The sequence below is a fragment of the Sardina pilchardus genome, chromosome 23 (genome assembly GCF_963854185.1).
Source record: "Sardina pilchardus chromosome 23, fSarPil1.1, whole genome shotgun sequence".
Taxonomy (NCBI): Eukaryota; Metazoa; Chordata; class Actinopteri; order Clupeiformes; family Clupeidae; genus Sardina; species Sardina pilchardus.
In genome coordinates, this window is record NC_085016.1 from 2,726,531 (window position 1) to 2,751,955 (window position 25,425).

General features: G+C 47.8%; 4 protein-coding genes across 11 annotated transcripts in view; 2 read left to right on the forward strand and 2 right to left on the reverse strand.

Annotated features, from left to right (window-relative positions):
• Window positions 1–154: 154 nt before the first annotated feature.
• cpb2 (carboxypeptidase B2 (plasma)) lies at window positions 155–3,785 on the reverse strand. The gene is made up of 11 exons (XM_062527925.1): window positions 3,648–3,785; window positions 3,132–3,207; window positions 2,631–2,755; window positions 2,419–2,530; window positions 2,230–2,331; window positions 1,993–2,100; window positions 1,777–1,887; window positions 1,570–1,660; window positions 1,116–1,318; window positions 818–902; window positions 155–465 (listed from the first exon to the last, which is right to left on the reverse strand). Exons 1-11 carry the CDS (start codon window positions 3,722–3,724, stop codon window positions 281–283), a joined length of 1,275 nt encoding a protein of 424 aa, XP_062383909.1. The 5' UTR covers window positions 3,725–3,785; the 3' UTR covers window positions 155–280.
• A 279-nt stretch (window positions 3,786–4,064) lies between these two features.
• Window positions 4,065–11,085, forward strand: alg11 (ALG11 alpha-1,2-mannosyltransferase). The gene is made up of 5 exons (XM_062527926.1): window positions 4,065–4,162; window positions 4,751–4,972; window positions 5,469–5,840; window positions 7,690–8,294; window positions 9,849–11,085. The coding sequence occupies exons 1-5, from the start codon at window positions 4,116–4,118 to the stop codon at window positions 10,130–10,132; spliced, it is 1,530 nt and encodes a 509-aa protein (XP_062383910.1). The 5' UTR covers window positions 4,065–4,115; the 3' UTR covers window positions 10,133–11,085.
• Window positions 11,086–11,617: 532 nt separating this feature from the next.
• Window positions 11,618–16,331, forward strand: spp2 (secreted phosphoprotein 2). The gene is made up of 6 exons (XM_062527935.1): window positions 11,618–11,751; window positions 12,279–12,406; window positions 12,511–12,633; window positions 14,019–14,132; window positions 15,399–15,444; window positions 15,911–16,331. The coding sequence occupies exons 1-6, from the start codon at window positions 11,700–11,702 to the stop codon at window positions 16,045–16,047; spliced, it is 600 nt and encodes a 199-aa protein (XP_062383919.1). The 5' UTR covers window positions 11,618–11,699; the 3' UTR covers window positions 16,048–16,331.
• A 1,423-nt stretch (window positions 16,332–17,754) lies between these two features.
• Window positions 17,755–25,425, reverse strand: part of raph1b (Ras association (RalGDS/AF-6) and pleckstrin homology domains 1b) — a 65,063-nt gene continuing 57,392 nt past the window's right edge. For all 8 annotated transcript variants that reach the window (XM_062527933.1, XM_062527931.1, XM_062527929.1 and 5 more), the window contains 4 exons: window positions 23,928–24,026; window positions 23,662–23,782; window positions 22,658–22,800; window positions 17,755–21,284 (listed from right to left, as the gene is read on the reverse strand). In XM_062527933.1, the coding sequence (XP_062383917.1) occupies window positions 18,294–21,284; window positions 22,658–22,800; window positions 23,662–23,782; window positions 23,928–24,026 (3,354 nt within the window). In that variant the 3' untranslated portion in view covers window positions 17,755–18,293. The remainder of the gene's footprint in view (window positions 21,285–22,657; window positions 22,801–23,661; window positions 23,783–23,927; window positions 24,027–25,425) is intronic.

A 25,425-nucleotide genomic window follows, 5' to 3' on the forward strand; every position in this document is an offset into this window, starting at 1 on the left:
GACTAGGCCCAAAGACCTTTGTACTTCTGGCACAGCAGAATCCACGATACTTCTTTATCATTCATGTCCAAGCATTAATACTTAAACGTAAACCATAGTTGCAATGGACACATGACAGTGGATGAACTGAACTCATAAAGGGAAGAACTGACAATGATATTTTGGTGCATTTATTGATTTATTTGGATATGAATGTAAACACACTTTTCAAAAGAAACAGAATATACATTACTAATGACAACAGCACTAAGGCCTATATCTCCATGTGAACATAAGCTCATTATATTCTTTTGATAACCTTGAGAGAAATACTCTTCAATGCCAAGAGCGATTCTTTGCATGCATTGGCGATGAGATTTGGTGGCAGGAGGAATCCATATCTACCACGGTCCTGCAGTTCAAAAGTGAAAGAGTACTTGATCCCAAGGTTATAGGCCCAGTCATCGGATCCTCCTGGAGCCAAATCTGTAAAGTGACATGAAAAGTCATGTTCAAAATAGTAGTAGCCTATCTTAATTGTCACACAAAAAAGTGTGGACACAGACATATAGGCTATATGTTTTAATTATTTGTATAATTGGGTTCATGCAGGAAGACTTTAACTTCTTCCATCGGGAGAGTGGTTTGTTGTGAACACTCTGTGAAATGCCATGACACATGTAATGTTTTGGTGCTCTTTAAGTGAAACTGAATTGAAGTTGAAATTGGTTTGTTACAGTATTTAAAAAATCAAACTGTGCACATTTTCTGGTACGCACTGAGACACATTTTGGCCCCATTTCTGAGGGGCTCTGAGGCTCAAATGGAAATGACTCACATATGGTTTTTGATCCAGAGCCAAACTTGTAATAGCTCCTGTAATACCTCTGGATGTCTTTGGCTGCATCCTTCGCCATTTCATTCTGCATGAACACACAAGATTTTTTTTTTCATCAATCTCTGCAAAACAAGTTCAAATCTCTCTTTGTCCGCTTAAAATCCAACACTTCTCAAACAGCACTCAACTCATGTAGGGCAGCGGCAAGAAACACATCTTGCGTTTTTAGATTTTGTCCCAAAACAAACAAACAAACAAACACTGTTTGGTACAACTGTAATGCGAAGCAGACACTGACTAGCTCGTCGTGGTTGGGGGCCAGCTCGTGTGCACAGGAGTACGGGAAGAGCAGCATCTGGGAGTAGGAGTGGATGGAGACGTAAAGCTTCACTGTGTCTTTGTGGCTACGCAGGAAGTTGGCCACAGCTTGAGCCTCTGGTTCGGACTCTGGATACTGCCCACAGTATGTGTCCTCACAGGGGTTGCTGCTGGCCCCGGATGCTGGTTCAGAGAAGGAGAGATGGTCAGAGAGTTTAAGAGTAAGCTATGACACATCTCACACCAGTGGGCAAAGGCCTATCTATCTATCTATCTATCTATCTATCTATCTATCTATCTATCTATCTATTTGATTCGTTTTTCATTGATCCCTAAAAGCACAGAAACACCAAATTCATTCACATTTAGTCCTAAACTTAAACTTAGTCCTATGATGCTGATGTTGGAAAAGAATGCAGTTTGTCTGTACTTACTGCACCAGTTTGCATCAAAATTGCGGTTTAGATCAACTCCAACACAGACACCGTTTGGATGAATGGCCCGGTTCTTTCTCCACATACGTTTCTTGTGTAAAGTATAAAGAGGTAACTTTGAATGTAACATGAACTAGTTTTGTATAACTGTAGATTAAACAAAGCTACACAAGGTTTTGAGTTGCCAGTGATTGAGATATGACTTACAGTTGTCCAAGTGTGTTTATATCCGTCTGGATTCATCATTGGCAGAACGTAGATGTCTAAGGAGTCCATCATTTCTGTAATCTCACGGTCTAAACCGTAATGATTTATGCACTGCCACGAAAAAAGGTGAAATTATGTTATTAACAGAGGTACACAGTCAGACGTATCCCGTGTAGGTATCACATTATATAAGTTATTAAGGCAAGGGGTGCTAACTTTGTCCACAAACCACAGGCAGAATGCTGGAGAGATCCACTCCCTCGCATGGATCCCACAGTCTAGCCACATGGCTTTCTTTGGTGTGTCACTTGTTTTGCCAGATATCTAGCAGGATACAAATACAGGACATATTATTACTGATATGAATATTCCATAACAGCCCCCCAGACCCATTAAGCATGAAAGTACACACTCGCTTTAATTTTGTTTTGCATGTTCCCCTGAAATTCTCACCTTCAGGACATAAAGTGGCCGTTTTTCAAAGGAAGAGCCGATGAGGAGCACTGTCACCCTATTTGCATGTTCCTTTGTCGTCTTGTTGACCCAATGGTAAATCTGGCAACACAAAAGACCACAATCCAAAATCAGCGACACTTGCAAGTTTGTCATCCATCGTTGCTGAAACACAAAATAAATTCTTACCTCTTCCAAGTTATGGTAACGTTCATAGAATGATGGCCCTCCCAGACGTGGGTCTTTGGTATCATTTTTGGTCTGAAGCTCAATGTGCTCCTCTGTGTTTTCCAACATGATACTATAAACACAAAATATGGAGTTTGAGGCACCTGAAAAGGATTCAAATGAATCATGACACTCATATCAATAAATATGAATATATAAATAACATATCTCACCTGTGTGTGAACTGGTTGCTTTCCAGCTGTGCTGTTACATTGAGCACACTCTCTTGAGGTACGTACAGATGCACCTCTGTGTCTGCAGTGATGTGGAACGGCGAGGCTGGTTGCCATAGCACTGTCTGAGGATGAGATCAAGGTAACTCAGTTATCTGTAACCTGCTGTACAAGACATTTTGGGCAGAGGCGGACATACCCGTTCCAGAAAGTAAAAGTCCTGCCATATTCTTTCTACCTGTGTGACACAGGTGATATCACTAATTATCTGATAATCCTGGCTGCGAACTACTGTAGGATGAGCTGGTTTACTAAATGGTTGGATCAAATACTTGTCAGGACTTATACTTTCTGAAGCCGGGATGTCCGCCTTTCAGATTTAAAAAAAATCAGAAACATTCAGCCTTATGCCAGTGATGTTCATAGACACACAGATACAACACATACATGAAATATTTATTGTGTATATGATATGTTCCCCTAAGTAAGGTCTTGGCATACCTCAAATTGAGATGATATGTTTCTGAGGATATCCACCTGCTCTGGCGTTGATGCAGTGATGGAGAGAACTTTACCACTGAACATCACGCAATGAGAAATAAGAATAACATCTTAATATTCAAGTTTAACACATTTTTACAAAATAATGCATAATAGTGTGATATTGCTGATGGCTTTCATATGTGATCAACATAAATCATGCTAGTTACAGTATATGTCAACAAAGGTACAGCAACAGACAATGTGTTAACAACTCTAAGGCTGTGGATCCCATACTTTCAAAAATACATGTTAATGAATCTATTCTAGATTCATTAACATGTCTATTCTATAAGATGGTTTTGCTAGGAGGGTACTGAATGGATTAAATGTAAAATGATTAGGCGTCTGTGTCATTTGGATATTTGGATATAAGTCATCCACAAATGTACATACTTTACCCAATTATTATGTGTCAATCATTATACTGTAAGTGTTAAACAGATGATAACATCATTTGTAAGGAGAATAACTTACTTTTCAGCGGCGCTGTGACATTTCTCAGGGAATTTGTCAAAGCTGAGCACAAAAACTATCAATAGCTGGAGCTTCATTTTCGTCTGTCTGAAAACAAAAGACTTGTGCAAACCTAGTTCACTAGGGGAGCAGAGGGCATTATTGATTTTGGAGTTATTTGTTCCCTGGTTTAACTTTTAACAAAACAGATTCTAGATTCTGTTCATCTCCATCATCCTGTCTAGTTTATTTCAAGAAAATGTATGATATTTACTGAGCAGTCTCTGTATATCAATGTTAGGTTTTCTCTTATAAATTTACACACACAAGAATGGCCTTTCAAAGGCCTTGTCTTTGCTAGATATTACACCCACAACGATAGGTGGCAGTATACAGACCAGTGAAGATAATGACATCAGCAGTCCCTTTCTTCTCTGACATAAGCGTAACACACTTCCGGGTTGTGGAAAATGTTGTGTTGTCAACAAGATGTCAGGCCACGATCACTTGACTCTCTGCCTCTGTGATTTAATCAGGTAATGAATGAAAGATATTGTATATTTATTGACAGCAGTAAGGTACACATGATATATTATAGAAACAGAAACCCGAGGCGCATATACGGCGATTGTTAACAAACCCTTGCACAACTCGACATCCCTTACGGAGTGCTTACCTTCTAGTTAGCTGAGTCGCGAATCCAGTCAATACTGTAACTTTTACCAGAATATGAATGGGAATGTATACAATTGCTTATTCCACCACAGGTGTAAAGTTGAACCTAGCGACGATATTAACTGACGTGTCATTTTGTAGCAGTATGCCAACGTCAGCTAAGCTTGGATGTGAGCTGGAACAACATGATGTTTTAAAGCGGTCATGATGCCACTTTTTGCATGATGGAACGTTTTAAAAAAACATTTATTGAAACCATCTTACTCTGTACAGTGCAGTGTCCAGAATGCTTTTCCTAGACCTCTAACGTTTTGTCTTGGTGTATCAAGGCAGTCAGTTGTGATATTGTGTGCTGTGATTATTAGAAACAGCTTTGTGTATTTTAGACATTGCTTAGACATTGTGTAGACATTGCGTTGTTGTAATAGTGTCTTTTCCCCTTCGCGCAGATTACTGTGGTCGTTAGTGCTGCCATGCGTGTACCTGTGCGTGGTGTTAACGACTGGCCTCTTCCTGCTCATCCTCGGGGTGCGAGCATGGCTTCAGATGAACCGGAAGGCCAGGCTGTCTCGAGACCCATCTCCCACGGTGGCGTTCTTCCACCCCTACTGTAACGCGGGAGGTGGCGGGGAGAGGGTCCTTTGGTGCGCCCTCAGAGCACTGCAGAACCGGTGAGCAACGCCAGAGTAGATCTTGAAGCTGTCGGCTCACTCTAAACATGCTGATTTCCTTTATATCACAGGGCATACTGATGACTCCCAGTGTCGACTCTCACCCAGAAAACCTCTTCTCACTCTGCATACAGTATATAGGGTGCCTCTCATCATGCCTCCTCGATCCTCGATGCTCGATCCTCTATATCTATAACTAACACTGGATAGACTATCCCATTGTTTCCCCCCCATCATTCTTTATGTAGATCAGTGAGGATCGAGGCATCGAGGAGCGAGGGAGGACGTATAAACGCTGCATGAGAGGCACCCAGTCTATCTATATCTGTAGACATCTGGAAAACCTGTATTTATCCAACTATACATTATTAATACCACTGTACATTATTCATCTAGTTGGATGTCATTTCATTGTCTCTGTACCTGTACTCTGCTAAATGACAATGAAGTTGAATCTAATCTAATCTAATCTAATCTAATCTAATCTGAAACCCAGGTACCCTGATGTGCGGTTTGTGGTGTACACCGGAGACCAGGGCGTGACGGGCGAGCAGATCCTGGCCGGCGCTCGGCGACGCTTCAACATCGCCCTGCCGCGCCCGGTCCAGTTCGTGTTCCTGCAGCACCGGCAGCTGGTGGAGGCCGGCGTGTACCCGCACTTCACGCTGCTCGGGCAGAGCGTGGGCTCCATCTTCCTGGGCTGGGAGGCGCTCTACGAGCTCACGCCCGACCTCTACATCGACTCCATGGGGTACGCCTTCACCCTGCCCATCTTCCGCTACCTGGGCGGCTGCCGAGTGGGCAGCTATGTCCACTACCCCACCATCAGCACAGACATGCTGTCCGTGGTGCGGGAGAGGAACCCTCGGTAAGGCAGGGAGAGGGAGGGAGGGAGGGGACTCTAATGTGTGTAACACAACTCTAATTTGTATTACTATGGGTGTCTCTCAGCATCCCTCCTCGATCCTCGATGCTCGGTCCTCCAGGCTCGTTCCCACTGATCTATAACTGACACTGGATAGACTATCTCATTGTTGTCGCCCCATCATTCTTTATCTAGATCAGTGAGGACGAGGACCGAGGAAGGAAGGGAGGATCTATATAAAAGACAAATGAGAGACACCCTATGTAGGACTAAGTCATTCATAGGCTCAGCGTTTGATTACATTATATTCTCAAGTGGGTGGCCTCTATCTGACAATACTGACTGTGTTGTGCATCCTATAATTATCAGAATACCACTGCAGTGTAGAAAGATTTATTTTTTCAGCTTCAACATTATATGTTTTTTATACCACTGCTTGGTCAAATTTCCTATTGTGATGCGCTATTTGGAACGTGCATTATTTTTCTATATACCGCACGGCTATGAAGTAGTTCCCTTCTTTTGGGCTTATTACACTTGAATATTAATTCGCCAATGTGAATGTAACGGTAAAAACAGCAATGTTGTATCTAAGACGGCGGCAATATAAACGAAAATGATAGTAGCAGTGGTATAAGCGGGATAATCAACTCCGCGCCCTGTGCGTTTATAGGAAAATAATGCACTTATCGAAGTGTAAAGTCCCCTCCGCCTGCGGCGTCGGGTCCTTATTACCACTTCGAACGTGCATTATTTTCCTATAAACGCACGGCGCGTCATTGATTATCCCTTACTTATTGTTTTATTAGAATTTAATCATCCATAGGCTACACATTTGATGGTATCATTGTCAGATACCATCCTACGGTTCTCATAAAGCCATAGCAGTGTAGCAAGATGTTTGCATAGTTTGGCCAACTGCCGTTGAGTGTAGAAGTGCTACATTAATAAGATGACATTGAGCGTTGTGTTTTGAGTATAAAAGTGCTGCAGAAATAAGATGCGATTAATATTGAGCGTTGTGTTTTGAGTATAAAAGTGCTTCATGAATAAGATGCGATTAATATTGAGCGTTGTGTTTTGAGTATAAAAGTGCTTCATGAATAAGATGCGATTAATATTGAGCGTTGTGTTTTGAGTATAAAAGTGCTACATAAATAAGATTAATATTGAGCGTTGTGTTTTGAGTATAAAAGTGCTACATAAATAAGATTAATATTGAGCGTTGTGTTTTGAGTATAAAAGTGCTGCATAAATAAGATTATTATTGAGCGTTGTGTTTTGAGTATAAAAGTGCTACATAAATAAGATTAATATTGAGCGTTGTGTTTTGAGTATAAAAGTGCTACATAAATAAGATTAATATTGAGCGTTGTGTTTTGAGTATAAAAGTGCTGCATAAATAAGATTATTATTGAGCGTTGTGTTTTGAGTATAAAAGTGCTACATAAATAAGATTATTATTGAGCGTTGTGTTTTGAGTATAAAAGTGCTACATAAATAAGATTAATATTGAGCGTTGTGTTTTGAGTATAAAAGTGCTACATAAATAAGATTAATATTGAGCGTTGTGTTTTGAGTATAAAAGTGCTACATAAATAAGATTAATATTGAGCGTTGTGTTTTGAGTATAAAAGTGCTACATAGATAAGATTAATATTGAGCGTTGTGTTTTGAGTATAAAAGTGCTACAGTACATAAAGATAAGATTAATATTGAGTGTTGTGTTTTGTCTCGGCTACAACAACGCGGACTAAAATAAGATGCGGTTAATATTGAGCGTTGTGTTTTGAGTATAAAAGTGCTACATAAATAAGATTAATATTGAGCGTTGTGTTGTGTTTTGTCTCAGCTTCAACAACGCGGACTACATCAGCAGTAACCCGCTGCTGAGCGCCGTCAAGGTGATCTACTACTGCGCCTTCGCCCTGCTGTACGGGCTGGCCGGCTCCTGCAGCGACGTGGTCATGGTCAACTCCACCTGGACGCTCGGACACATCCTGGCGCTGTGGCGCGCGCCCAACCGCACCAGCGTAGTCTACCCGCCCTGCGACGTCCAGTCCTTCCTGGCCGCGCCGCTGGAGGACGAGCAGGAGGATGAGGAGCGGAAAGACGACGGAGCCGGCGACGGCAAGTGTCACGCGGTCGTGTCGGTGGGGCAGTTCCGGCCGGAGAAGGACCACCGGCTCCAGATCCGGGCGTTCCGGAAGCTGCTGGAGCGCCGAGCCGGGGGGAAGCCGGGAGGCGGTCGGGAGGCGGTGAAGCTGGTGCTGGTGGGGGGATGCCGTAACCAGGACGACGAGGAGCGGGTCCTGATGCTGCGGGGGCTCTGCCAGGAGCTGGGCGTGGCCGACCGCGTGGAATTCAAACTCAACATTCCATTTGAGGAGCTGAAGAAGGAGCTCGCTGACGCCACCGTGGGCCTGCACACCATGTGGAACGAACACTTCGGCATCGGTGAGCAGGCAGAGCCCACGCTCTTGCTTCAACATTACATTAGATTACATTGCATTACATTGCATTGCATTACATTACATTACATTACATTACATTACATTACATTACATTACATTACATTACATTACAATACATTACAACAGATAACACTGAACTCAACTCCCTCTTTCCAACAGATAACGATGAATTGTTTTGAACTTAACTCACACTCTTGGCACGTCTTTGTCAATGTTCACTTAGTTTTGACATGGCTCTGATTGTAGGGGTCAGACTGTGGTCTGCAGCAGTGCACAAGTTTTTCTGTTACTGTCTAATGTTGCTGACTTTTTGTAACAGTCGCCTGAATATGGATAATTGAATTTAATTGAATGCCTCATACTCAGGCGACTGTTTCATTTATTTTCATTTCAAACCTTTATTTATACTCGTAGGGCATTGAGGTTTCCCTCATTTACAATGACGACGAGTTTACAAGAAAAGGTTGTGCATTAATAAAAAGAAAGGGACATAGAACACATCTAATAAAATAAATAAATAAATAAATAAATAAATATATATATAAACACATAAAATGAATAAAACAAATATATAAAACAAATAAAATAAGTAAAATAGGTAAATAAACTAAAAAACTAAAAACATGTGACACTAATTGCTTAAATACATTAGCAGAAGGCAATAGCTCTAGCTTCAAAGTTTGTTGCAGAGCGTTCCAGGTGCTAGATTATTCCTATCACCTCCTTTATGCAATGGAATGACACGGGCAGATTTCCAGACAAGCGGGAATACGCCAGAAGAGATGGAGAGATTAAAAATATATGACAATGGCTCACTAATTGCCGGAGCAGCTAGTTTTATAAAAAAAAAGTGGACATAAAAGGCTGAAAGGTGAAATGGGTGACACGATCAGGGGGATCAGGGGGATCAGGGGGAGGGCTAACAACAGTGACCTCTGAGGGAGGGGGACCAGGAAACAGCTTATCAAATCATTTACCAGCTTCCGAGAAGTGTTTATTAAAAGCGTGTCTAATATCACCCGGATCTGAGATCACACAGCCATTTACTGTGATACTGATGGGAAGAGCACTAGAGGGCCGACTTTTAGTTCACCCCAGAATTTGGCAGGATTTGTATAAGAGTTGGTGACTAGATTTAAAAAATATTCAGATTTAGCTTTCCTAACAGCTGTAGTACATCTATTTCTGAGTTGTCTAAAAGACAGCCAGTGTTGGGGGTCACCAGAGCTCCTGGCTCGGGAACACTAGATTCCGACCACAGTCAATGGGTCTGAACCCCAGTTGACTTTAAGAGCTAAAAATTCCAAGCACTTAGGAATTGAAACAGCATTTAAAATGGACACTGAGAGACAAGATTTCACATATATACCAACCCTGTTACAAACAATATATAACAATAAATAATGGGTAACAATTATGATCTGTGTGTTACACTGAGCCATAAGATGCAGTGACTCAAGTGCCCTAACTCACTCACTGACCGCGTGACTTGGCCGTAGTCCCCCGACTGACCGCCGGACTTCTGTCTTTTCTCCAGGTGTGGTGGAGTGTATGGCCGCGGGAACGGTCATTCTGGCCCACAAGTCTGGCGGGCCGAAGCTGGACATCGTGGTGCCGTACGAGGGCGGGCCGACGGGCTTCCTGGCGGACGACGAGGACAGCTACGCCGACGCCCTGGAGCGCATCCTCTCGCTGAGCGCCGCCGAGCGCATGGAGATCCGCCGCCGCGCCCGCCAGTCCGTCGCTCGCTTCTCCGACCAGGAGTTCCAGACGTCCTTCCTGGCCGCCGTGGAGCCGCTCATGGGCACGCTGGAGCGCTGAGCGGACGCCGGACGGACAGAGAGCGAGGGAGCGAGCGAGAGCACGGAGCGACTTGTGGACAGACGAGGGACTGGACGCGGCCCCAGGGGTGTGTGGGTAATAGGATGCATGCGCCCATGTGGATATGCGGATATGCGTACACTACCTACCCTACCTACCCTGTCCTACACTGTACATCTCCAGTGGGACACACACACACACACACACACACACACACACACACACACACACACACACACACACACACACAGAAACCACTGCATTCCATCCCTGAGCTCTCACACATACACACACTAAGTCCTGGCAGGAAGACATGGACGGCAGACTGATTTGTTGCTTAGTGTAATCTAATACTTCACACACGCCATGCGTTGGGTTTAGACTTTCTTGAGTTTTCTAGATTTAGATGCTGGTACTGAGTTTTACTTGAGGGTCAGAGAACCTTTCCTGGAGTAATAGTCAGACTGCGCCACCTAGTGGCTGGGAGTGGCGGCAGGGTTCCCTGCAGTGCGGATAGAGTGAAGCGGAGCGTGTGGACGTCCGACTGAAGAGCCGCAGAGCTTTGTTTATCATCTTGTCTGAGTCAATGTTTTATGATGTGCTCAAACCTCTAACATGGCTGCCCAGAGTCCTGTTTGTATTGCATCACAGTGTACAGCTGCATTCCCCTTCCCCGAACCATCAATTCCAGTCTCTGGTAGTTTTATTCAGTCTCTGACCAACTGTCATTTCAGTTATGTGAACTAGTGAATTTATCATTTTGTGTGTGTTTTTCTTTTTTATCATTTTCTGTTTTGTTTTGATAAATGGAATCTCATTTCTGCTTTGTCACAGTTCTGTTAGTGCTTAAGACCGTGTAGCGTCATGTGCGTGTCGACGGGGAATGTGGATATGCTTTTTTTTTAAATGATAATCCAAATGAATGTATTTCCAAAATAAATTATTTCACAATAGCAGCGTTGTTTTGTTCCTTGTGAAGGATTATGTTCTTGCTCTCCTAGCCTGCGGATGTTTCCATTAGGCTTAAGATGTGATTCTGAAATTACCAAAAATTCCTGTCTGTTTACAAAGATTTCCTGCACTTCCTGTAAATCGTATTAAAAACACATGAACACTTGCTCTTCATCTGGGTATTATTCCGGACACATTCAAGCCACATTCTACAATCTTTGCGAGCCGTATCTCAGAAGAGATTTGTAACTGTCCTCCCCTCACTGCGAACTGTAGGTGTTCATCGCCAAAGCGTCTGATCTGATCTGATCTGGATGCATGTGAGGGAGAGTGAGACCAAGGCAGAGCGCACAAACATCTCTCCAGCTGTCGCTCGCGTGTGCCGCGGAGTCGCGGGGTGCTGAGGATAAGTGTGTGTGTGTGAGTGCAGTTAAGGACAGAGGAGTGTGTGCGCTGACCACTGCTGAAGCGCTGCCAAGCTGAACAGGTCACTGTACCGGGAAGAGACGTTTGGGGGGGGGGGGGGAAGGGGGAGGGGGGAACAAAGCAAAGCAGGCCAGAGAGGTATTTAAGAAACCAAGACTTTGGAAGCTCGTACTGTCCAACTGCAAGCAAGATGAAAGTGGCGGCTGTTTCACTGGTGCTGATACTGAGTCTGGGGGCCTCAGGTGAGTAAACGCAGGCACATCACGGCGCCGATTCAGAACACACAGTAAACACGGGCTCTGAGTCTAGATTCAGAACACACAGTAAACACGGGCTCTGAGTCTAGATTCAGAACACGGGGTAAACATGGGCTCTGAGTCTAGTCATGACTAACGATGAATAGCACTTATCTGGCTTCACGTGGCATCAGAGAGTACAGAGTGCAGTGTAGTTCTGTGTTTATTTGTAACTGGTGATGACACTTTCTGATCATGTATTGCATTTCTGTATAAACAAAGGCACATATATGTGTAGTGGTTTATGCTTTGAATGCTGTACCTGTTCCCTATAACCAAAGGCACATATATGTGTAGTTGTTTATGCTTTGAATATTGTGCCTGTTCCCTATAAACAAAGGCACATACTGTATGTGTAGTGGTTTATGCTTTGAATACTGTAGCTGCTCTAAGTGGTTTTGTCAGAGAAGTAGCCTGAAGTGCACAGAAGTGTCCAGTTCATGTAATGTGTCATCTCTGGCTTCCCCCGACAGCCTTCCCACTGCAGCAGTGGGACCTGGCCCCGCAGGCCAATAAGGCCATCCAGATGTCCCTGGATCAGGTCAACGCTCAGTACGGCAGAGATCGCCTCTTCAGGCTGACCAAAGGCTCCGTCAAGAGGGTGAGAACGCTCAACGCCTCCTTAAAATCTCTTCTTTTTCCCCCCACCTGAACAGCACATCAAAGAGTTCTCCGTAATATTTATAATAATTTGTTTGTGTACAGGTGGTTCCTTTGGGGATGAACACACACGACCTGATGATGAACTTTGCGGTGAGGGAGACGGACTGTCTGAAGACCTCTGGGGCCGACCCTCTGAACTGCAATTTCCGCCGAGGCTTCTTTGTGGTATGATTCCTCTCAGACTTAACCCTCAGCTTGCTCACAGCTCCTTCTTTGTGGTATGATTCCTCTCAGCCTTAACCCTCAGCGTGCTCACAGCTCCTTCTTTGTGGTATGATTCCTCTCAGACTTAACCCTCAGCTTGCTCACAGCTCCTTCTTTGTGGTATGATTCCTCTCATGTGTGTGTGTGTGTGTGTGTGTGTGTGTTGGGCTTCTTTGTGGTATGATTCCTCTCAGACTTAACCCTCAGCGTGCTCACAGCTCCTTAAGGTTGCCGTAGCTACAGCTGTAGACCGTGGTGGTGACTGACCGCCAGTGAGAGTATTTCTTTGCTATCCAGATGTCTGTCCTTGTGTCATTCTACACTCCTTCAGACACAGAACTGCTGTAGTTCAAAATGAATGTGAAAGTAAACGGTGTTTATTTAGCCTGTCCCAAATTAACTACCTTTACCCTAAGCCTCCTGTAAAAGGGAGAGGGGTGAAAAAAAAAAACCCCAAAAGGACACAAATGTAAACATGTCTCTTTGGGACAGTATGACTGTCTTTGGACCAATGTACTAATGGAGAGATGTTGACCGATACCAGTTCAACGCGTTCAACGAGTTCACAGCTGGACTGCGGTCGGGAACAGTGGGTGGGAGCTCCGACTGCAGACAGGCCGTCCAGTTCATTGGGCACTGGAGAGGCCGAGGTGCTGCCAGATTAGTGACGCAACCCAGCTCAGCCCGAGGACACGCACGAGATGGCCTCCACTGCAGGCTCTGCCCAAATAACTGCATTTAAACAACAATAACAACAACAACAACAACTACACGTTGCATTTAATATAGCGCTTTTCAGGGTACTTCAAGGGCTTCACAGTGAAGGGGAACCTCACTAAACACCGCCAATATGTGGTACCCACCTGGTGGTTTGTGCTTGTGATATTGCCATCTTGTTCTGAATAATTATTCTACAGTCATCACAGTGACACACAGTAGTGATGAATTTAATGAATGCATTTGCTATTAAATAATCATGAAGTGGTCCAATGTGAGCCATTTTGTGAGCCAGCAACTTTTACGATCATGAGATTTTTGGGGTGTAAATTGTATTTAATCATTGGTTTTTAGAATATTTTAGCAAACCTTTGAAATATGTATCGCTATTGATGAATGTTTAAAATGTCTTCAGCAACCACAAACTGCTGGTGACACACAATGGAGCATTTAATCTTAATCTAGGCAGTCACTTTGGCATCTCCTCTTGTTTTGTTTGTCTAGTTTCCATAGTTACTTAAACATAATCAAAACATAAACAGAGATCTCTTTCCTGGTACTGGAAACTCCCTCGTCTCATCTGCTGTTTCCTGCCCCCCCCCCCCCCCCCCCTCTCTGTCTTGTCTCAGGCGGAGGCGTCCTGCTACTCCCGCGTGCGTGTGACTGGCGAGAGTTCTCAGCTCATCGCCCTCCGGTGCAGCCAAGCTGACAGCAGCTCCAGCAGCTCGGAGTCCAGTGAAGAGGTGGGACAGAGCGATAGGCTCTAGAGACAGACGTACTGTAGCCAATATCTGCACTACAACCAAAGATCCTTAAGGCGGAGCAAGATACGTCGTCGTAATTCATGTCTATGGGCGCAAAACGGGGATCACTTCCTCTGCATAAAGGGTGTGTGTCATGCGTGTCATGTCCATAGACTTCAATGGAAAAGAGGCGGAACAGCTCTGTATAAAGGGGGATTTTGCCCCCCTCCCTCTTGCGATTCGGGTTCCAGGAAGTGGCTTCTCATGAAGTATCTTGCTCCGCCCTTAATGATCTTTGCTACAACATCATCACATACCAAAGCTCTGGGACGTCTGCCATTACACCCACAAGAACTCCAGTGGCATCTAATCTCTTTCCTAGTTCATCCCACATCTCAGTGGGGAGTAACTGAATGGAACAATGTATTTATGGACCCTGCTTTGTGCACTGAGACTTAGTCATGCTGAAACCGAAAAGGGCTTCCCCGAACTGTTCCCAAAAAAAGTTGGAAGCATGTAATTGTCCAAAATCTTGAGATACTGAAGCATTAAGATTCCTCTTCACTTACCCAAGCCTAACCCCTTGAAAAACAACCAGTGTGCCATTATCTCCTCACCAGCATGACCGGACTAACCCTATAGTGCACCAGCATGACTGGACTAACCCTATAGTGCACCAGCATGACTGGACTAACCCTATAGTGCACCAGCATGACTGGACTAACCCTATAGTGCACCAGCATGACCGGACTAACCCTATAGTGCACCAGCAGCATGACTGGACTAACCCTATAGTGCACCAGCATGACTGGACTAACCCTATAGTGCACCAGCATGACGGGACTAACCCTATAGTGCACAAGCAGGGTGCTCTACATCACCCAACACCTTTGGGATGGACCACAAGAGGGGTGACGAGCCGGGCCTTACTGTCCAACTCAGACACGTGTCTGACCTCAAACACTTTTCTGAATGAATGGACAAACACAGCCAGACACTCTATTGGATTCTGTAATAGCTATACAAGTGTGTGTGTGCGGCTTTAGAATGGGAAGTCATTTAAGTCATCATATGTTCTTCTCATAAGTTCCTGTGGGTGTGCTGGCAGATGTCCAATACTGTTGTCTATAGTGTGTGAGTGCATCTATCTAGAGACACAGTTATTCTCATGTTAAATTCCAGTGAATAAGGTGCCGGAATACAGCAGTACTTCATTATGGATATTATCTCGGTTCTCTCTAATTGCTCATCGTTGTTGTCTTGCAGATGATGAGGGGCAGAACCTGGGTCTACAACCCGTTTGCACCAAGAGGTATGTCCGTCTGAATTTGAAATAAGAGAAGTCCTGGGGTAAGAGAACTCCTCCTGGGGTAGGAGAACTCCTCCTGGGGTAAGAGAACTCCTGGGGCAAGAGAACTCCTGGGGCATGCTCCCCTAGGCTGAAGCCTGTCTGGCTCAGTGTCGTGAGCAGCCCAAGACTGCAGGGACAGTGTGCTGTAAAGACCTGACAACTGCCCTCAGTTCCAACACAACTTTAGCATTTGGAGATCATGGAGTTGATGTAAAGTGCACTATAAATACAATGTATTATTATTATTATTGTCTGATCATGTGAAATATGCAACAGTTGCTGTATCCCATAAAAGCACAACATGTCCTGACAGTAAGTAACTTGCTGTATCCCATAATGTCCTGACAGTGAATAAGTGTTCCCTCATGCTTCAGTGTGCGAAGTGTTGATCTATTTGACCTCTTTTTTTTTTTTATTGCTTCCTCAGAGCCCGTGAACCCGCCACCTGTTGACGTCCACACTGCCGCACCCTCCCGCAGAGAGACCATAGAGAGAGAGAACGATATGTTCCGAGAGAGGGCTCCCGCTCGAGGGGACAACTTCAGCAACTTCCTGTCTCGGTAGTTCAGAAGACGTCACCTGTAACTTCCCGTTTCAGTAGTTCAGAGGACGAGCAGATCATCAGCAATCACCTGTAATGTTGGAACTGGAGACCTCGATCGTGTAGTCTAGTCACAGTTTCTAGTGAAGCCGCACAATTCTGCTTTACAATAACCCACAGTATGGATCACTGAATCCAGGTGCACACACTATTCTATATGATGAAGCACTGGTGCAGTTCAGCACAGGTAAATGTAAACATGTAATTTTTATTCTCTTCACTTCAATAAATACCATAATAACTCTGACGACTCTGATCTGTTCATGTTGACTGAGACAGAAAAAGACAGACACACACATGGAGGCTTGATTTTGACATTTATATATTGATCTTACATTGAAATGCATTTATATAGTGATTTTATCTTAAAAGCAGAGACATTATGACTTCATTTTCCCCGATATGATTTTTTTTTAGAGATGTCCGATACTGGTCCCAGATAGGTCTCCAAACTTCAATACCGGTAACGTAATGCTCGATTCGGTCAGATATAGGCAATAACGTTGGAATATGCTAGAGAGTTTAAAAACAGGCATCCCTCTGATGGAATATATGCAGCTCATATATTCACGGTCCGGTGGTGAGCATTCATGGCGATGCTCTCGGCGAGACACCTGTGATCCAGGTGATAGACAAGGAAGCCACTTCTGCTGTGCCTCTTCCAAGTCACCTCTTCAAACGCATGACCGAGTACAGCACAGGTGAGACCACCTGTTCTGGACCTCTACAGCAATGGTGGTTTGGAGAGTGATCACAGGATGGGTTCCCAAAGCTAACACTATACTGATGCTACTCTTGTGGATTATGGTAGTTTCGGAATAAAAGCTTTTACAATTATTGTCAAACTGACCTCCTTCAACATGCTCAGGAGGTAGCTCCTGGCTGGCTAACGAAAGCGATGATTCTTCAACAACCTACGTATCCTGTCCAAGGTCCATTCCTAAGGTCCAGTCTGTGGAAGGCAGAGTTACAGGCAGGCCAAGCAGCTGGAAAATGTTTTTTTTTTTTTCTTTCTCATTTTGTAAAGACAGAGACTGCAGTGATGACAGAAATGAAGAGATTAAAAAGAAACAAGGCTCAAACCATCACAGCACACATTACATCCAAATCTGAGTGACAAATAGTATTTGTTTACATTAAAGCACTTCTCTGGGGCTTGATTGAGATGGCCCGCCGTGTCATTGGCAGCAGTAAAGCCCAAGGTCTGTTTCTATGGCAATTCACAAGCTCCATGAAACGGAAGTGTTGGAAAGCAACAAACACACCTGTGACCCCATACCTGGTTACATCCAACAACTACGCTGCTCCGCCTTTCGGGGCTTCGCCCATTTAAAAGCACAAATTCTTCTCAAGGTGTGCACCGCCCCCTGACCACCACCTCTCATCTTTCGTCTTTCTTTCCTTCGATCACATTATCCAAGTAAGGGCACCTCTACAAAATCACTCCTTCATCCTCTGCGGTCCATGGGCGACTACAGGGAGTCCTTCAGAAAAGCATGAGACAAGCTTACAATTTGGAGAACATTCTAGAAATCACGTAACAAAGCGGTTCTTAATAATTCATCTGGGTTCGAGTCCGACCCGACTTGCGGTCAGTTTGCAGTCACAGAGTCCAAGGGGAGAGAAGGTCTCCCCCCCCCCCACACACACACACGCACCCCCCCCACACACACACATACACACACACACACACACACTCCTCCACCCCAGACCATCTCTAAAGGCATCTTTGTCCAGTACTAATCATTCAGTCCTAACAGTAAAATAACACAATCTCTTCAGATATTAAATAAATTTTCGTATATAAAAAAAGGCTAAAAACAAAAACTCCCCACCCCTTTATCCCATTTACACACACAACCAGAAAGGTCAGTCCGTGGCAGGCAGGGCCACACAGCAAGATCAGCGTATCCATCCATGGAGGGTCACACCTGAGCTTTAGATTGGACGTCCGCTGCTCAGAACCCACATGAAGATACAAGAGGAAAGTAAAAGTCTGGCGGTTTGGCATCTTTCGAGAGTTGCTGTACTGATGGATAATAACATTGGACTACTGTTAGGAATGCAGATCCACCACAGAGCACACCCTGGAGTGGGGCCCTTTGTGACGGACAGTTGAGAAGAAGCACGAGAACGAGACGGTGGTCTTGAACAGACCCTCTTGTTTAGCGGCCAGTCTGAGAGCGGCTCGGCGCGGCGAGCTCTCGGGCTAGTTTGTGAGTTTGGTGCCGTTGTCCCGCTTGGGCGGTGTGGGCGGAGGTCCTCCTCGCCGCAGCGTTGCATAGCCTGAGATGTTTCCTGACGCGTAGCCGCCGTTGCTGCCGTTGGCCTGCTGGTCCAGCAGCAGCTCTGGGGGGGGAGGGGGCAACACCATGTCGTCCATGGTGGTCGTGACGGCCGGATCACCGCCGCCGCCGCCGCTTCCAAACGAGCCCTGCCGGCTGCCCGACTTGCGCCTGAGTGTCCGGTGGAGGTCCTCCATGAAGTTGGGCTGGCCCTTGGGGGACGTGGGCGGCGACATCGGGCGGTGCACCTCCATGGCGGTGGGGATGGGGGCACTGCCGTTGCTACGGCGAGCCAACGTTGGGGGAGGAGTCTTCTTTAAGGAAGCCCGCCCAGCGCTCCAGATGTTGCCGCCGCTGGACGATGATGATGACGACGACTGGGGCTGGGGGTTCACCACGGCGACCCGTGATGCGTTGCCATGGAGGTCGGCGGGGAGAGGCGGAGGCGGCGGTAGGTCGTTGGCCATCGGCGGCGGGGGGAAGGAACAGTCGTTGTCCGGCGCCGGCGGGGAGGGGAAGTCGCTCGCCGCTTTCCCCACTTTGGCCTGCAGCGCTGGGGGCAGGTGGCCCAGGTTCAGCTTCCCCGGTTTGGGCGGCGCGGGGGGGCCAGGAGGAGCAGCGGCCGACATCGAAGAAACGGAACCCTGACGGCTGACCCCCGAGGAGACGGAACCCTGACGGCTGACCCCTGAGGAGACGGACGACCCCGAGGAAACGGAACCCTGGCGGCTGACCAGGTTCTCCAGCCGCGCCCGTGCCTCGTTAAACTCCGAGGACGAGTCGGCCTTGAAGCTGGAGTTCCGTTGGGGGGTCGGCGGGGGCTTCTTGGCGACGCCCGTTGGGGATTTCTTCATGGGCGAGCCCCCAGATTTGGGCGGCGTTGCGGGAGGCAGGGGTGGAGGAGGAGGAAGACCCGCTCCAAGCCCAGGCCCAGACCCAAGCCCAGGCCCAGACCCAAACCCAGGCCCCGACCCAAACCCAGGCCCCGGCGCTGGTGGAGGAGGGGGCGGTGGGGGTGGTGGAGGAGGCCCGGCAGCTGGGGGGAAACCCAGGCTGTTATCGGGAGGGGGCGGAGGGAACTCAGGCGATTTGGCCTGCGCTCCTCCTCTCTGCCACTTGGGCTTGGCCTTGACCGTCGGGGGCGACTGCGGCGCCTTCGCACTGTCCACGTGATCCGTGGCCGCCGCGCCCGCCGCGCCCGGGAACTGACTGGCCAGCTGCTTGACCAGAGAAGAGGCGGCGGACCTGCCGATGCTGTGCTGCTTGGGGAGCGTGGGGGGCGGCTGCGTCTTGGCAGGGACCGATGCCAGCGGCCCAGGAGGAGGTGGAGGAGGAGGGGGAGGAGGTGGCGGCCCAGGAGCCGGAGGAGGAGGAGGAGGAGCGACCGCAGTCGGAAGCACCATCATCCCCGGAGGCTTACGGCCCATCTGGAAGGGGAAGGTTTTGGGTGGAGCGGAGGGGGGAAAGACCTGGTTGAGAGAGGCTGGTGGTGGAGGAGGAGGTGGAGGAGGAGGAGGAGGAGGAGGTGTGGCGTGAGCATGGGGCTGCTGAGGCGGCAGAGGGGGGGCAGGAGGTGGGGGAGGAGGTGGTGGAGGGGGAGGAGGAGGCGGAGGAGGTGCGGACTGCGTCAGGAGCTGGGGAGGAGGCGAGGGCGAGAGGTCGGGCGGAGGAGGAGACGGAAACCTCTGGAAGCCGTTGGAGGGCTTGGGCGGGACGTGCGCCACCGGCAGCCCGAGGGACGGAGGAGGAGGAGGAGGGAAGCCGTTGCTATGCAACGACGACGACGGAGGAGGAGGAGGAGGCGGCACTGCAGCTCCAGCGGACGGCCCACGCTTCAGCACCGCCATGGCCGAGCCTGGGATGGGCAGACTGGCCGGAGGTGGAGGAGGCGGAGGAGGTGGAGGAGGTGGGGTGGCGGAGGCCAGAGGAGGCCAGGCGGCGCTGTCCTTGCTGGGCTGCGGCTTGGCCGCTTGCGGAGGCGGCGGCGGCACCTGGGTGGGGAGGGGCTTGTCCTTCTGCTGCAGGCGTGTGATGGTGCTGTACTTGGCGAAGACGGTGGGGGTGGAGGAGTGGTGGTGGTGGTGCAGGGGGGCGCCGAACACCGGAGGGGGGGGGACACTGCACACGGGGGGAGGTGGAGGAGGAGGAGGGGGAGGGGGAGGAGGTGGTGGAGGAGGAGAGGGCACACATGCCACAGGGGCAATGGGTGGAGCTGGGCTCAGGGTGGGGAGAGGTGGAGGAGGAGGCTGAAGGATTTGAGGGGCAGGTGGCAGTGGAGGGACATATGCAGTGGGAGGTGGAGGAGGGGGAGAAGGAGCAGGTGGAGCAGGTGGAGGCTGGTGGGTTTGGAGCATAGGTGGAGGTTGGGGCACATAGGGGGTGGGTGGAGGTTGAGGCGTTTGTGGAGCAGGTGGTGTTTGAGGGGTTTTGAGCACGGGTGGAGGTTGGGGAGCAGGTGGAGGCTGAGGGATGTGAGGGGCAGGTGGAGGCTGATGGGTTTGGAGGACGGGTGGAGGTTGGGGGGTAGGTGGAGGTTGGGGCACATATGGAGCAGGTGGTGGTTTGGGAATGTGGGACGCAGGTGGCGGCTGATGGCTGTGGGGCATAGTCTGAGGTTGGGGCATCTGAGGGGCAGGTGGATGGGGCTGGGGTGTGTGGGGGGCAGGTGGATGAGGCTGGGGTGTGTGGGGGGCAGGTGGATGGGGCTGGGGTGTGTGGGGGGCAGGTAGATGAGGCTGGGGTGTGTGGGGGGCAGGTGGATGAGGCTGGGGTGTGTGGGGGGCAGGTGGATGTGGATGGGGCTGGGGTGTGTGGGGGGGTTGCGGAGGGTGTGAACTCTGGTGGTGGGAGTGAGAGCTGTGGGACGTATGAGACGTGTGGGAGATACTGGACGCTCGACTCGACTCGGATTTCATCTGGAAGAAAAAAAAAATTGCCAATTCAGACCCTTGTTTTAAACACACACACACACACACACACACATACACACACTCTACAATGGGTGTGTTATCTAGGTGCCTTCATTCTATGTCTGTGATTCTGGGACAGGGCCTTAAAGTGTTCCTTATAGTCGTCTCCATGACCACCATCGAGGCCCTTAGGGTTAAACTTGACAAACCCAAGCACGACTTGTTGTCCAAAACACCCGTACAGCACACAACAGCCCTAGGAATTAGCTTTACACAATTCGGTTAAGGCTTCTCTAATTATACCATCCAAGTCACATGCAGAAACTGAAGTGGAGGGTTACATTTAGCCTTTTTTACGTTGCGTCTGTAAAGCTCTTTGTGCCCACTGCTTGGAAAGTGCTATTCATACTTTGCAGTCAAGTGACTACTGGCGAGCAAGAAACGCGGACAACAATGACTCGTGTTTGCATGTATCTTTGTATTCTATACACAAAGTGACATCTGTTCCGTCATGTGATGAAGTCCTCAACTGAATGTATTCCCTGCCTGCCGGCAAATGACAACTTGATACTGTAGTTTAGGGGAAAAAAACATAATCCCTAAGTCTCCTTGGTTGTTAGTGCATCCAATCGCACAACAACTATCTACTTTCGTATCGTAAAACTGGTGACTGGGAAGATTTTTTATTAGTTTTGTTGTTGGAGAATGATATCCTTGCCCGCCAGCCAGCGGTTATGATGTCATGTGCAAAGTATGAATACCGTAGTGTTACGGTCAGCATGTTTTCAGACCTGGTTAAAGTTATCTCTATTATCCCGGACGAGCCCCCAATTTATGTTACGACCCGGCTCTAAGCCGCAACATAAATGGGAGTTAACTTTAACCAGTAGTTCATTCTAATTCTAATTTATTCAAAAGTAACTAAAAGCAATAACATTAATAAATAATCATAATAATCATAATATCATAATCATAATAATAGTCAATAATAAATAATCATTACCAAAAGATGTCTAGGGGACAGTAAAAAATAGAATAGAATAGAATAGAACATATACTTTTTTGATCCCGTGAGGGAAATTCGTTTCTCTGCATTTAACCCAATTTAACCGAATTAGTGAACACACACAGCACACAGTGAACACACAGTGAGGTGAATCACACATTAACCCGGAGCAGTGAGCTGCCAGCGGCGCTCGGGGAGCAGTGAGGGGTTAGGTGCCTTGCTCAAGGGCACTTCAGCCGTGGACTGGTCGGGGATCGAACCAGCAACCCTCCGGTTACAAGCCCGAAGCCCTAACCAGTAGGCCACTGGCTGCCCCAGTAAAAGCATGTATGCAAGTGTTGATGTGGGTGCGTGTGTGCCAAAGGCTACTCACCCGGCTGTTCTCCTCTATCTGGGTCCCCCTCTTCCAGGCCTCGGAGAAGATGGAGCTGACCACGCTCTGGGACCGGGCGTGGCTGGACGACGTGCCGTCAGACACGCCGCTGTCCGTCACACTCGAGTGATTTGAGTGCGACTCTGAAACGGAAAAGAAACGAAAGACATCACGTGAGTATGCTGGTCTTGTGTACTATGAGCTGAGATCACGTGAGTACGCTGGTCTTGTGTACTATGAGCTGAGATCATGTGAGTACGCTGGTCTTGTGTACTATGACATTGTGTGAGTATTCTGGTCTTGTGTACTATGAGCTGAGATCACGTGAGTATGCTGGTCTTGTGTACTATGAGCTGAGATCACGTGAGTACGCTGGTCTTGTGTACTATGAGCTGAGATCACGTGAGTACGCTGGTCTTGTGTACTATGAGCTGAGATCATGTGAGTACGCTGGTCTTGTGTACTATGACATTGTGTGAGTATTCTGGTCTTGTGTACTATGAGCTGAGATCACGTGAGTACGCTGGTCTTGTGTACTATGAGCTGACACCACGTGAGTACGCTGGTCTTGTGTACTGTGAGCTGAGATCACGTGAGTACGCTGTTCTTGTGTACTATGACCTGAGTTCACGTGAGTACGCTGGTCTTGTGTACTATGGCATTGTGTGAGTATGCTGGTCTGATTCAATGATTCAACAGAGAGCATTTGATGCTACACAACAGTCAGTCGCTGGTGTGCAGCTAGAAGTGGCCGTAACGGGACGGGGGGTGCAGTCGTAACGGGACGGGAGGTCGAGTCGTGAGCTACATGACTTATGCTCTTGAGCTACATGAGTTATGTGTCGACGACAACCAATCAGAGCCAGCGTCTACTGACAGGAATCTTGTTGCTTTGTTTAGAGATGACACAATGACTGTGTCTGCTGCCAGTGATTCACGTCTCACGACTCACAATGCCAGTGGTTCACGTCTCACGACTCTGATGCCAGTGGTTCACGACTCACCTGGGATGCTGGCGGAGCTGCAGGCCGATCTGATGCTGGAGCTGGACAGGGAGGCCCAGTCGTACGCCGCCTCCGTGCGCTTCATGGCCTCCTGGTAGTTCATATACAGCTGCTTCCCGTACTGCTCAAACACAAACACAAACACACACACACAGAGAGCGTGAGAGTCTAAAGAGCCGATAACAGAGTTAATACCTCATCATAGACAGTAAACATAACACGTCTGCGGTCAGTCAGATATAGGCAAAATGGGTCAGGTCAGTTACCTTAGCGATACGTATTCCGTTGACCCACTGGTGGAGGGTTCTGACATCATCACAGCACAGATATTTGATGTACTGAGATTTCTTCTGAATCTGGGGGTGCTGGGAAACAAGGGTAGAGGGGGTTAGCATAAACACTTACTGGGACACAAGGGTAGAGGGGGTTAGCATAAACACTTACTGGGACACAAGAGTAGAGGAGGTTAGCATAAATGCTGAAATGCTAAAGCCAAGTTAGGATTCTCTTGGTGCCTCTTGTCAGGGAATGACAGGAAGTGACTATATACAAATAGAATATATCTAAACATATCTAAACTTATGTACCACATGTTTAGGTTATGGGCTGTAACTAAATCTTTTTCACCACTTCATCATCCACCACCTAAACCACGGCACTACATCCATTCACCACCAGGTGGCAGCACCTGCCCAGTTCTGCCTCTGTCAGCACACTGCAGCAGACTCTGGTTCTAATACAGCATTGAGCTGCAGCAGACTCTGGTTCTACAGGCTAATACAACATTGAGCTGCAGCAAACTCTGGTTCTACAGGCTAATACAGCATTGAGCTGCAGCAGACTCTGGTTCTACAGGCTAATACAACATTTAAGGCTAATACAGCATTGAGCTGCAGCAGACTCTGGTTCTACAGGCTAATACAGCACACTGCAGTAGACTCTGGTTCTAATACAGCATTGAGCTGCAGCAGACTCTGGTTCTAATACAGCATTGAGCTGCAGCAGACTCTGGTTCTAACACAGCATTGAGCTGCAGCAGACTCTGGTTCTAACACAGCATTGAGCTGCAGCAGACTCTGGTTCTAAGGGCTAATACAGGACTGAGGAGCATCTCTCCTGTCAGGTTGTGAATGCGCCTCAGCTTTAGAGAGGGGGGGGGGGGGGGGGGGCTGAATAGGGGGGTGGGCTAGAGAGGGGGGGGGCTGAATAGGGCGGAGGCAGCACACAATGTCTCAGCTCATCCCAAATGTGCCATAACACAACATGATCCTCAGAGAGCAGAGATTACCATATTCATGCAGCAGAACAATGGCCGTGAGTAGCCCAGAGATAACACCAGACGACCCGTCATTCTAGGAGCCTGCGCTCCCGTAGTGTCTAGTCCAGCGTGGGCTGAGGTGTGGTGTAAGAACAGAGAGGCACACAACACAGCCTGGAGTACGTGCTGCGGATCCCATCTAGGCCACTTCTATTGAACTGAACACGTCTAAGGAAGTCCATCAGCGCTAAGCACCTATGATCACTTCTAATGGATTTCTGGAGATGACCATCAGCTGCGATTCTGACCGGCCCTCCCCACTCCTCACCCCCCCGCCCCCGCCCCCCCCATAAAAGCCCTGGCTTCCTCTCTCTGTAGCGTGAGTCCCTCTTTAAGAGGCACTTCCACAGGAAGACATCATTCACTTTCTATGAGGCCCTGTCTCCTCTGGGGGTGAGGGGGGTCCTGATGGAAAGTGGTATTTATAGTCGGGCAGTGCCGCGGAC

Coding starts and splice junctions, on each gene's coding strand:
- alg11 (XM_062527926.1), top strand. CDS start 4,116: ATGTCAGGCCACGATCACTTGACTCTCTGCCTCTGTGATTTAATCAG. Junction 4,163..4,750: donor TGCCTCTGTGATTTAATCAG/GTAATGAATGAA, acceptor CCCTTCGCGCAG/ATTACTGTGGTCGTTAGTGC. Junction 8,295..9,848: donor GAACGAACACTTCGGCATCG/GTGAGCAGGCAG, acceptor TCTTTTCTCCAG/GTGTGGTGGAGTGTATGGCC.
- cpb2 (XM_062527925.1), bottom strand. CDS start 3,724: ATGAAGCTCCAGCTATTGATAGTTTTTGTGCTCAGCTTTGACAAATTC. Junction 2,101..2,229: donor GGCCACTTTATGTCCTGAAG/GTGAGAATTTCA, acceptor GTATCCTGCTAG/ATATCTGGCAAAACAAGTGA. Junction 466..817: donor CTCTGGATCAAAAACCATAT/GTGAGTCATTTC, acceptor GTCACTTTACAG/ATTTGGCTCCAGGAGGATCC.
- spp2 (XM_062527935.1), top strand. CDS start 11,700: ATGAAAGTGGCGGCTGTTTCACTGGTGCTGATACTGAGTCTGGGGGCC. Junction 12,407..12,510: donor CCAAAGGCTCCGTCAAGAGG/GTGAGAACGCTC, acceptor GTTTGTGTACAG/GTGGTTCCTTTGGGGATGAA. Junction 15,445..15,910: donor CAACCCGTTTGCACCAAGAG/GTATGTCCGTCT, acceptor TTGCTTCCTCAG/AGCCCGTGAACCCGCCACCT.